Below are 13,198 nucleotides of genomic sequence, written 5' to 3'. Positions count from 1 at the left end.
CGTTCCGGCTGCCACGGTGGTTTCATCGAGGTGGTATGCAGAGGCATCGGCCAGTTTCCAGGCTGCACTCCCTGGAAAGCTGCCTCTGGACTATACCAAGGTACAACTATTGTAAGTCAGAAGAGTCCTCAGAGCCTCACAAAGCTGTCTATAAATTACCTTGTGGCCCAGAAAAGTCAAATTTTTAGTGCAACAGCCAATTTTCCTTCAAACATTCACCCACCAAACAGAGGATCAGCACAAGATGGTTCTATGCATAAACAGAGAGAGTTCTGGTGGGTTACTGCAGAGTCTTGCTAAAATGCAAGAAAGGAGTTTCAGCACAGTCAAAATCTGACCCCCCCAAACAAAGCCAAATCTAAGAGGTCCCCAGCCACAAAACGCTGATGTTCCAACAAGCACAGCCATTGAGTTGTGTTTCCACACTTGCTCATGGCCTTGAATTGCTATTGTTGTGTCTAATCCATGGAGATCACAGATCCAGTAATCCAGAGAAGGCACTGCCTTCTTCCAGCTTTCCATCTCCTGCACCACCACTACGGCATCCCATAAAAACACTTTCGACATGCAGCGATCACAATGAGCAGTGTCAAATTAAAGTAGGTGTCAAAACTACAAATTCCAGAGCCTGAGTTTCCACTGGAGACTTGGAAACTCTCATAAAGTCTGTGTTTGATTTGGATGGTTCAAAGACACAAAATCCATGCTGGTTTGTGGGACTTTCCCCCCATTTTCCAGACCTCCCAGCACTGGTAATTGCTCTCAGTGCTTCAGAGCTTCCACACTTTCTGAGTCAAAGCCAACAGAGAGCACCTTCAGAAACACAGAGTAGAAAGAAAACAGCTGCTACCCTTGGTGGGGCAGTATCTACAGTTTCAACTGATGGACCTCCTTCCTTCCCTTCTGCTCAGGTAACTAATATCTCTTAGGGAAAAACATCTGGAAGACACCACATTTTTGCAAGGAGCCACAGAAGATTTTTTTTTTCTCCTTCCTAAGCTAATTTCTGATGGAAGCAAGTAAGTAAGAATGAACTCCTTACTGTGAAAAAAAAATTGTAATTAAAACCCATCACTGACAAAGAATTGATTACATCGAGTATACAAAGCAAGAGTCTACTGAATTACAGGGATGTGGTAACTGCTGAGGAGTTCTAGGTCTTCTACATAACAGGTGGCTTCCAGGGCAATCTATCACGTAGCCCAATCACATGCCACACCGCTGCAACGAGTAACTCCACGCTGAGCACATCGTTTTTAACCAAAGCACGATGAGCTCTCTGTCTCACCTCTACGAGGCTTCTTGCCACTGTCCTGGCACAGTTTAAGTACTTCCTGTTTCCATTTTGTACCTTTTATTTCCTTTGGTTGCACAATTTTGTTGTTGAATTTAAAAAACCATGCCTTTGGTGACCAGTTATCCAAGGGAGTATTTATCCCATTACTACTGAAAGGGAAATCTTTGTGTTTGACTGTCCTGACCATTTAGTCATTTGATGACTACAATGCTGCATGGGTTTCTTCTGTGTCCAACGTTACTCCCTGTCTATGTCAGCACATTAGAACTGTCACCAAACGTTTCTTCGACCAGTGCAGGAACACTCTCCCCTTCTCTAGTGCCCTTCCATTTCCCAGTGTCTTTGAGCCCCCTGGAGAATTTCAGAGCTCACCCCACAGTGCAGACAGCAGCACAAAGTGGCTCTGCCATGCTGAGACTCATCTCTCCTGTGCTGAGACCCATCCCACACACAGGCTCTGCAGATTTTTAGATGACAGCATATAGCTGAAATCCAGAAATCTTGGATGTTCACGTGTAGACAATCCTGCTGGTATGGCCTGGAGACATGTCTGGATGTTCTCCCCCACTCAATGGTTCTACCACCTCAGGATGCATTAGGCCAAAAATGTTATGAATGGCTCTCCAGCCTAAGTGCTCAGAAACTTGTCAGGGAGAGGGAGGCCTTGTTTCATACCTTATTCCAAAATCTAACATCCAAAACATTCATCACACTGGACCACAAGACCTTCTCCCAGTGGTGCTAGTAGGTAGGAAAGGAATGCAGCTTCAAATTTCCTGAAATTATGCTCCAAACATTTAGCCACTGGAAAAAAGCTGTAGAGGAACTAGCAATGTCACCTCTTCTATCAAGCTTCCTTCACATCTAAACTTCCTATTTTCTATCTGCTTTGTACACCACAGCTTTCTCCTACAACTAAATTAGTTCCTACCAGCTTTTTGCAGGTAGATAAAGACCAACCTCTGGCACTACAAGATTGCTGAAAGCAATGTGACCAGGTTGCTGAAGGTGTCACCTTGAGCTAATAACAACCTGTTGCTAAGGAAGGGCTCAGCACTGTTAATAGAACCCCTTTGGTGATCTCAAGACAGCAGCAGAGCAAATGGGCGTCTCCCTGCTGAGTACTAACATACTGTGGTACACCTGCCTTACCCCGTGGATGTACGAGGTGCCTATTGGTCTTGTTCACTTTCAGATTATAAAGTGTCCAAAAGGTAAGTTTCAGGAATTTTATATCCATAGCCTTTGGTAGCCCTAGCTCCTAAATCTCACTGAAGGCCCATGGGTCTTAAGTGTTTAAATTACTCAGGCATCTTGAAATTTGCTAACATCTTTACATCGGAGATTCTTAGCAATGTAAGACATGGGATTCCTGCTCTCAGAGCCTGTTTTCCAAGTCCAGTGTGAAGCTCCTGTTTGCAATCCAGCATTAATTAGCAGAGATTGCAGTTTCAGTCAGAAGTGCCATCCAGAACCTTTGATGGATGATTGCACTGCATAGTGTATGTAGTAAGCCATCCTAGGGGGCAGATATATGCTCTCATCTACATTTATATTCCTGGGGGAACCTGCTGAAAAAACACATCATCTGTGACCAACAACTGATTTCTACCCATTTTAAAGACAAACTTCTCAGGCAAACCTCTTATCCTCCATTCCAAATGCAGCTTCCAGATACCTAAAGTTTGCTTAGCCCTGGATCGCTTCAAACATAGGAAGAGACTTCTGCTGCAATTCACTGCTACTTCTGCAGGCCTTGAAACAAGGTAAACTCAGATGAGTTGTCTCTTACCATACATGTCCTGTCAGGAAACACTTGCCATTCGTAAAAGGCAAAGTCTGCATGTGTGGATTGCTTTGATCATAAGAGTGGCCCATGATAACCATCTGGAACCTACACAGATGCTTAGAACAAGGACCGTTGCTTATCCTACTGTACAATAACATTACATGGTGACTTCAAAGACAATTGTCACAACGTTTTCAAATCACAGCCTTCCATGCACTCAATTATTATTCTGTACACACGGAAGAACACACATCCATACATGATGTTCACAGAACAAGCTGCAGTAAGAAATTATAAATATGGAACAAATCTACTCAGGCTAAGAATAAATGTTCATTCTGGAACAAGTTACGAAGCTCTTGCACCGAGCAAACCTTCTTTGAAATCACATGGATATCAAGTTCCTAAAGCAAACATACTGAAGGCCAAGATACAAGTCTGCTTCAGGTTTCTTTCAGTCTAATTTTCAGTCAAGTTTACCCAAGGAAAAGAGAACATAAACACTGACGCAAGAATACTCTACTCCTAAGGCAAAACTCACATGAGTTAAAACTGAGCACTCCATCAGCTGCCCTAAGGGACATTCCCCCAAAGCTGTTAAACAAGAGTGAATTAACAGATTCACAGACTTTGTGGTCACAGTTAATGGCTCCCTCCTATAAATGACAGAACATTCAAAATCCACCCATTTCACTTTCTGTCAAGATCATCTGTGCATTTCATTAGTGCACAGCTTACAGAAAGTCAACCACTCTCCATGTACGTTACTGCAATGGTTCATCACTCTCAGGGATAAAAGTGTGTATCAAAATTTGTCATTTGAGTTAGAGTGGCTTCAATTCTAGGAACTGTTTTCATATTTGTGCTCTGGACATACTTCAGCAATACCATCAAACTGCTTCTCCCCCTTCAGCTAACCACTTTTTTATGTCTTGTCCCCATCCAAAACGAGCAATGGCTCGGGTTCAGCCCCACAGAGATCACAGGCAACTGAAATCAATTATTTCCAATGCACTGCTAAAGATACCTCTGATAGCATCAGTTATTAAAAACAAAACCAAGATCATAAACGTGTTCTCTGTCAAAGAAAATTAAATTTCCATGGTTTCTGCACAAAAGGAAATCTTAGATATTACTTGTCTATTTTTGTCTTTACGAGAACACTGTCCATTGAGGAGAGCTGCATATCGCAATTAAGAAAAACTAAACTGCTACCAAAAAAGCCCTCTTTCAAAGATGTTCAGCTGTAACCATAATTTATAATAACACAGCATGATTTTTTTTTATCCAGATGAAGCTAAAATTGGAAATTAAAATATTTAATTGACTCAACTGGCAAAAGTTCCATTTAATTCCTTTGGAACTTTACCATCAGAGCTGTAAACACGTGTCTTTTGATAACACATGTTTAACTAACTCTTTCATATGAAGCCAGAAAGCAAATACGGATGAAGCTGTACTTGAGAACAGTGACTTTCCCAGCAGTGGCAGCTCAGGTATTTATTATATTTTAATCCTAGTGGGATGGCATGTGCAGCCCTCAGTGTTGTGCCTCACTTCAGGACACATCATATCCACCCAGCAGTAAAACAACTGCATTTTCACAGCAGCTGAAAGCTAGTGGTGCCTCAGCATAATTTTTACTATGGCTTTTACATTTTCCTCAAAGTTGAGAAAACCACCCATGTGTTATAAAAATAACTGGGAAAAAAAAAAAACCCCACACTGAATCTTAGCATTTTATATTAGTTTGCAGGAGTCCAACTACTTCTTGAGTGCTCAGAAGCCAGACACTAGTTAAAGTCCCAGTTCATAAACATAAAATCAAAACAAAAGATGTTCGAACTAGCTGAAATAAAAATAGAAACCAGTGCTGTGCACTAGTTAAAGTAAAAACAGAGATGAGTGCTGTCAATAAATCAGTGTTTGGGTTTGCTTTTTTCCAAACTCCTATATTTATGCAAATAGGTAAGAGAGTAAAATTCTAGTAATTTATCTGGGATTATGCACTATAGGGGACTGATAACACAATGTGCCTGCCTTAATCTTTAAATCACTGGTCCAATTCAAATGGCCTGTTGGGGCATCAATACAATGTGAATATTGCTAACAAATATTGAGATTGCCAGAGATGTTTCTTTTCACGTTATTAGAAAAAAACAACAGATAAGAACCAACAGTGTATGGCTAAAACAGTAATCGACTGGAGAAACTAAATAACAAATGTCGTAGTGTGACCCTAATCCATTCACATATGTCTACACTGGGAAAACTAGATCTCAGCTGGCCAGAGACACTGAGAACTGACTCTGTCAAGAGAATGATTTATCCTTTCTCACTGAGGTGGTCCTTCTTGGAAGGACCAGCTCAGTGTGTTACTAGTGAGAGAATACACCCAGGAATGGGACACGCTGGACCTAGAAGTTCAAGTGGAGGTTTCTAGCAAAACTCCAGGACAATGCCTCAGTCCAAGCCTCCTTCCAAAACATCTGATTAAGGCTTGGCAGAGTGACAAGGTAAACAAGGGAAAAGAAGCTATTGGCCAGGCAAGTCAGCAGGGAAGTTCACTGATGTCAAGATCTCTCACTGCTGACATTTCCCAGTAAAGCTCTCTTTGGTGCATGATGTCTAACCAGTCCCACACGCTGCTTTCAGAAGTTCCCCCTCCTCACAGGCTGGGATTGAATGGGTGGTGGGCAAGAGAGGTGAGTAGGAGGAAATGTCTAGCCTCCCCCCACCTTTTCTCTTCCCGCTCTACCAGCACCTTGCCATTCAGCTCAGAGCCAGTAACAGGTTCTTGCAGCAATCCCAGCATTTTGAACTCTGAGGGAAAAAAAAGCAACACTCTACTAAATAAACTGGTCTTTTTCCCCTTTTAACATCTATTTCTTTTTAGTACACTCTATGGACACTGCTGTCACTGTTGCAGTGTATTTTCTGTACTTAAAGGTGGAGGCTGACAGTTGCTAATCTGGCACTGGTTTTGAACGTTAAATTGACTTCATATACAACCAAAATGCTGATGACATCAGTGAAAAGAAATACATTGTTCATAAAGACTTCCAAGTGGCTGGCTGAAGATCTTCAGGACAGCACCATACATTGTGACTTGCTGAACAAGTTAAATACAAATGATGCTTCAGAACACAGCAAGGGATGGGGGCTGGGTCTATTTACTCCCCTCTCTGTATTCACTGGAAACTAGAAACCCTTCCATCCAGAAGCAGAGGAATTTTAGTCTGCTACTCCACTGTATGACATGTAGTTAGGAACCAAGTGAGAACTGGGAACACAGAAGAAACTTCCATTCAATCTCTACAGCCATGAAGCTGGTAAAAATAATTTTTACTTTTCACGCTCTCCTTTGGGGTTAGCTTAGAGCAATTCCCTAGAAATGGATTCTGAAATATCCCAAGGGTCTGTACAACTCAAAATGTATCTTTCTGTTAAATAAACTGCTACTACACCGGGCACACTATCAATCTAAAATTTCAGTTGCTTCTGAAGAAATTAAATATTCAAGGGCTAATAAATTATTCTGTATTTTTCCTAGGTTCTGGATGGGCTCTTTCCTCTTCCTTCCAGGTTCTCTGCAAGGGTCTAGTTATGTGAATGTCCTAAAAACCATTTTCACTCAAATAAAGCCAATTATTTTGTCTTTAAGTTTACACATGGATTCTTCTTTCTTAAAACAATCCAATTTTAAGCTACAAATACTGTAAAACACTCCCAACATTTGGCATTGCATTTTATTAAAATCTGCAGAGAGCCCTGGCTGACTGATTATGGTTCTTGAAGTATGCTTGATAAGGGCTTGCTCTCTACCAAGTATGAAACTCCCCACAAGCACTACCTGCCCAAATCAGTCACTTCTAACATCAGTTATCTGTACAGACAGGAAAATAATAATATTCTTTTTTAATGTGCTTTTACTCTTTCTGTACTCATTCTATTGCCAATGCCGTTTCCCAGATATTAGTATCACCAGCAGTGGGTTAACCCACATCATGTTTCATTTAAATGACTAGCTGTAATCACTCACTCTGTGATTTCACAGCAGAACAACATGTGGGTCTGGGCCTCAGCACAACAAATACAAGGGGAAATACATGCTAAATGCTGATTTCCTTTTTTGTAGCCTGGCATTTTGGTTCCTTCACTCCTGAAGCCCCAGCAAAATATTCTGTGTACTTAAACATTCCCTGCCTGAGAAGCCATTTAAAATACACTAGCATTTTAAACAACTACCCTGAAGTCTGCATTGAGTTTCTCCAGGTCACCACTTTTAAAGCCAGTTCCTCACTTGCTGTTTCTTCCAAATTTCTTATCTACTTGTCTTCCACCCCCTCATTTCTTTTTTTCTGGACAGTGTCTGGTCTTTGCTCAGCTGGAGCACGCAGCAGCATGACTGAGAAGCTAGCACCATAAACCTTGCCTCTTTTTTCAAGCAGGTAATTAGAATTACGGTTTTGGGGGGAAGAAAGGACCCACAGACTCACAAGTTCACTCAAAGATTCTTTTCAAAACAATGCTTTAACTCTGGTTATCATAGCTACTGTGAACTGGAACTACTGAGCTCCTGAACTAAACAGCCTTCATAGCAATTAATTTTTAAAATCCCACTTGTCATATTTTTTAAAAAATAACACCAATTTGTTGCTCTTGAATATCACAAATTTTCTCTTGGATTTTTGGTCACTTCCTTGTGTGGTGGTCTTCAAAGCATTTTCATAATCATAGATCCACTCAGCATTACCTCTGTTAGTGCTACTCTGGTACATCAAAGATTGCCAGGGTTGCACAGAGACAGAGTAAATCAGAACATGGAGCTTGTTTCTTTATTAGACAATGCTGGAGAAGGAAAGGAGAAGGGGATCTACCATACACATAACAACACAGAGAAGAATTACTGTAAGCGAAGTTACCTGTATTACTTCCCTCTGACCTCACCATTTCCCCTCCTTGAGCCACTTAACCCCTCACAAATAGTTTTTTTTTTCCCACCCCTCCTATCAACCTTGCTCCTTTCAGACTATCACAACATAGAAATCTTGAGAGTAGCACATTTCAAGTTTAGCAGCAAATCTCAGTCTTTCCCCAACATGAATCTATCAGTTTTGCAGCTGCGTTTTCCAAAAGGTTATACATTTACAGCTCCAGTTTACTTCAGAGTCCTACTAAGATGAAAGTATGATGTGATGTGATGTGCCCAATTAGATGCCACCAATCTTCAGCAGCTTAGGCATTTAACTTCTGTCTGATCCTGTCAAATCACAACTGGCAAAGCCTTCATGACTGAGAGTCTCCAGAGATTTCATTATGGTCTGTGCTGAGCTCACCAACCAACTAGTGAGAAAACTGTTGTTCTCACATTTAGAGAGGAGACAAAAGCCATCAGAATATATCAGGAAAGGGAGGTATATCTTTTTGTATATGAAGTATGAAGCCTACCTCGTTCTCCTGGTCTCCCTGGTTGACCCGGACTTCCTGGAAACCCTTGCATGCCTGGTGATCCTTGTTCACCCTGTGGCCCTGGAGCCCCTGGCCGACCTGGCTCACCAGGAGGTCCTGCAATGGTTCGTGTTGAGACAGCCTGGCTTGGAATCTGGTTCAGAATTGAGTTGTACCTCGCCATATGACCTGTCAGGAAAAAAAATGTCCCCATTTTCAAGTCGCAGTGGAGAATCTGCTTCAGCTAAGTTTGAACAGAGCACTGTCAGGTCCTCAAGGTTGTAGTCTGTTGTGCTTTGGTAATATGAAGTTGTGCACTTGGTGGAGAAACAGCAGTTTAGGGAATAGACAGAAAGGGGAAGAATCATTGTGCAGAATTTTATTTCCTTGCTTCCTTTTTTTTGTATTTTATGTCTATAAAAATGTAAAATTGTTACAGCAGCAGCTTCTATATACTGCAATAGATTGGAGACAATTTAGGCTTTTTTTTTAAGATGCCTGATGCTGGTCAGTTCTAATTAGATATAAATCCATTTGAACATAAATCTAGCCAGAACATAAATCCTTGCTGTCTAGCCTAAAATGAACAGATCCCCTTGGATGCTCTGAAAAGTATCATATTTGTAAGTAATTGTGGCAGGAAAAGACGCATTCTAGAGATAGAAGCATATGAACTATCGAGGTACTTACCCTGGATGAGTTGTTCACACACTTGCCGAGCAACAGCACGCACCATTGCTTGGGACTGGAGATCACCCTGGATAACAACAGCAGCAGTGTCACAACACAATTTTTTGTATCATTTCTGTCTTGAAAATGGTTAGAGCAATGAAAGACATTTATTATTCCTGAGAGACATGAAAAAAAGCCAAAGAAGTTTTGAGATTTCCCTGGTTCCCATTACTGTTCTTAGCCAGCAAACAGAGGTCAAGAAGATAACCCTAGTAAGAGATTTGGAGACATGCTTAATATCACATACTTCTTGCCTTCAAAACATTACTGTAGCTGTATATAAGACAATGTATGGAAAAGAAGGAAAGTTTGCCTGATTGCACAGAGAAAACTATTGTGTTTGTAAACATAGGGAAACATAAATTGTCAGAGAAAGCTTTTTATGAGACAGAAGGCCAGACAGGAAAAAAATGGTGGCTAATGTGAACATAGACTTACCCGCTCACCCCTTTCCCCCTTAGCTCCAGGAGGACCCTATGAAAAGATTCAATACAAAATTAATTCTTATTTTGTTCTCGCTCAAAATTTTTTAACACCTAAATGTCATCTCCCTGGCAGCATCACAAGGAAAGGAGAAAAGTCAAGGAGGGAACATAGTTTCAGGAGGCTATGTGACAATAACAAATATGTTTTCTGTTTCAGTACTCAACAAAATATTCACCTTTGACAATTACAAAGCAATAATTACTTTCTCATGGGTTTGTCACATACTAAATTCTCTTGTTTAAAATGTCAGCAAGGGCAGGCCACCAGATGATGCATTTCACATGGCTGCAATGGGTATAATCATCACTGAGTATAAGGAAGAGAAGGCTGATGGGAGACAAAATATCAGTCTGAAATTTGTAGCATTTGCTGCTCTGAGACTCTGCATCCACTATGAACAGAGTCAGCAAATGGGATTAAACTGCACAGAAGATTAAGTATGACATAAAAAATAATGTAATGGTAAGGATCAAGTTGTCTAGGGCAGTTACAGCTTCACCAGTGGAGGTTTTTGGGGTAGGCTAGACATAATCTCAGAAACTCCTGAAGCGAGGAAGGGTCTGCATGAAGAGGTAACCAGCTGACTGATGCATGGTTAAAGCACATCTTATTCTATCCTGGGAAACAAGAAACACCTACAAAGAGTGCAAGATTATTTCTAGGCTTCTTTTTTTTTTTTTATTGGGAAAGACAGTTATTGAAACTCAATAATTTTTTACCCACATAGCTGTTTTTTCAGAACTACTAGAGTCTAAGCATTCACAGCAGAGGTCTTACATGACTCACAGGAATATCTACACTCTAGGAAATCTAGTTCAATATCTGGAACATGTGTTTGGACAGGAACTGAATAGTCAACATGTTATACATTGTTAGTAATAAGTTCCATAGCTCACCTAACCTCTTTAGTAGATTTCATTATTACACTTAGAAACTATGCAGAACTGGGCATTAGGTTATCTTTATTTATATATTATCAGTCATTTCATTTCCACTTAACCAAATAAAAATGCTTGCATTGGACTAAATCTCCCAAACAAACTGGATTTTGAAAAAAAAAAAAAATCTATTCTACAAATCAAGTCAGAAGTACACACTGTCACACTCTGATGCCTTTAAAAATTAAACAGAACATTCACTGGAAAAAAAATTGAGAAGGCTTTATAATTAACCAAGCGGTCAAATGTTAAAAAGTAAATACACAATACTATCTGAACTGTTACAGAGAAAAAGAGGTCCACTGTAAATCTTCTTCTCTTCTACAGAATTTACAAACTCATTTTATAGTTGCATTCCTTTCTTCTAGTTAAACTGTTTTTTTGCTCATAATAAAGAAAACAGTACCTGAAAGACAAACTTATGATTAGAGGTTCCTAATACTTATTTTCAGTATAGAGGGTGTAATTTTCCACTCAATGAAACTGATAGCCAAATTTATAGTAACATTCTAGAAGAAGTCCTGATCATTAATCAGTTGCCCTGATGCAAACCCAGAGTAATAAGGAAAGTCTGTTTTTATTCACGCAATATTTTCACAGTTGGAAAATCAGAATAATATTTTCAAGATATTCAGGTTAATAAATGGCATACTTTAATTTCTTAAGAGTTGCCTGAAGTACAAAGGAAAAAAAAGGAGAAAGAATTACACATAGACTATAAAGTCACATACTATTATGTTTTTAACTTCCAAGTTTTAATCTTGTGTTTTGACTCTCTAATCCCTATATTCCAAATACTGTATGTAAGATCAACAAATAAATTTAATTATGAAGAATGAACAAAGAAAGACCAATATGATGTTTTGCTTAACCACTAACTGCAAACAGATAAGCTTTACATAAGATTTACATAAGCTGTAAATATTTTGGAGTTCTGTAAAACAGTGAAGCCAGGATCAGAAATCGATTAATCCAAAGCAGCAAATATAGCAATAGCAATTAATGTTACTCACAGGAGCTCCAACATCACCTTGTGGCCCTTGGCTTCCAGTAACACCTGGAACACCTGGAGCACCAGGTATGCCCTACGTGGAAAAAGAGAAAGAAAATCAGTAGTGATGACAATGAACACCCAATGCACAAGACAGACAGTACAGAGGTAATTCTGCCAGTCAAAGACCAGAGATGCTGGGAAAAAGGTACGAGTTGCAAGAAAAAAACCACCGAAAGCACAGCTCTGAGAAAAGCACTTGAGAAAAGAAGAATTTGTGTTGCTCACTTTCTGAAACACGTGCTGATTGCTGAACTGCAAAACTAAATACTGGGACGTTACTATCATGTTCAAGGTGGATGACCCAGAACATTGGTTTTAAAAAGAGCAGGATTGCTTGGAGAATACTCAACACCATCACCAGTTTCACCTAATTTAGATCTATCAAGAGGACATTAACCTTGCCAAACTGCCCTAGCTGAGAAGGATGACACTGGTTCTGGAGGCAACATATGTCTTGCTTTGAAGGCTGATTGCGGCCTCTGCTGTCTATCTTGATTACTCTATGGGAGTATGAATACCTGCACTCAGCTCCAGCCTCCAGACCAAGCAAAAATTGGCAGCTCACTTCAGCTCACAAGCCTAGTTGGAATTTCTTACAAAAAGAAAGTAATTTCAAATGTTAGGAGCTCAAATTTCCTTTAAATAGTGCAGTTACTTTACTAAGAACAAGCTACCAATCTATTGATGGAATAACTGTCTTCCTTTCCCATGGGAGACATTTTTTCTTGAGCTAAGTAAGAGTGGAAAGAAATGACACTGGACAAGCAGCTCTTTGCCAAACCTGTGCGTCATGAGAATTTTAACTTCCAAGGAGAACCTTTGGCCTTGGTCTATCCACTGAAGCCTAGATAGCAGTGACCTACAATCTCCCAAAATCTTCCTGACTTTTACAGTAATGAATTCCAAGGGCAATACTCACCATTGGGCCAGGAGGTCCTTGTGGGCCCGTGGGTCCATCTTTGCCAGGAAGGCCCTATAAAAGAGCAATATATGCAACAGTATCAGCTTTTTATTCGTCCTTTGTGAATCTGTTCCATTTCATGTGGACTTTTGTTTTGTTTGTTTGTTTGTTTTTTCTTAACAAATGGTGTTTTTTTAGAAGAAAACTCCATTATTTGTCCTGAGGAGAGTTTATTTCTGAAAACGAGCTATATAGCATAGCCGACATTTTTTAAAAATCCAACCAGTCTCACAATACTTTTGAAGTAAGCAGCAGCAACGCAAAACTCTTTGGTACTGACAACTTTCACCTCTGAGGAGATTTCACTTCTAACGCTGCTGTAGTGAGGTAAACGAGAGCATTTGCTGTCAGACTTCTCTGCCACAAGACGGGTCACACTTCTACATCTGTTCTCACTGGTTGAAACTATTCACAGTCCCACTGATTAAGTGCTGAAAGACGGCAATTGAGAGTCTATCTCTCTGCCCAGCAGTGCTGTACAGATGTACTA

The 13,198-nt window shown here is 40.2% G+C and overlaps 1 protein-coding gene across 1 annotated transcript in view; it reads right to left on the bottom strand.

The window, feature by feature from the left end:
- LOC104523666 (collagen alpha-1(XIV) chain) overlaps positions 1-13,198 on the bottom strand; it is a 27,289-nt gene that overhangs the window by 3,033 nt on the left and 11,058 nt on the right. The window contains exons 6-10 of the mRNA XM_029084583.1: positions 12,667-12,720; positions 11,707-11,778; positions 9,708-9,743; positions 9,228-9,294; positions 8,538-8,726 (exon numbers count right to left, since the gene is read on the bottom strand). Coding sequence (XP_028940416.1) covers positions 8,538-8,726; positions 9,228-9,294; positions 9,708-9,743; positions 11,707-11,778; positions 12,667-12,720 — 418 coding nt within the window. The remainder of the gene's footprint in view (positions 1-8,537; positions 8,727-9,227; positions 9,295-9,707; positions 9,744-11,706; positions 11,779-12,666; positions 12,721-13,198) is intronic.

The sequence above is a fragment of the Antrostomus carolinensis genome, unplaced genomic scaffold, assembly GCF_000700745.2.
Source record: "Antrostomus carolinensis isolate BGI_N321 unplaced genomic scaffold, ASM70074v2 scaffold12604, whole genome shotgun sequence".
Taxonomy (NCBI): domain Eukaryota; kingdom Metazoa; phylum Chordata; class Aves; order Caprimulgiformes; family Caprimulgidae; genus Antrostomus; species Antrostomus carolinensis.
This window is presented reverse-complemented; position numbering and strand designations above follow the sequence as displayed.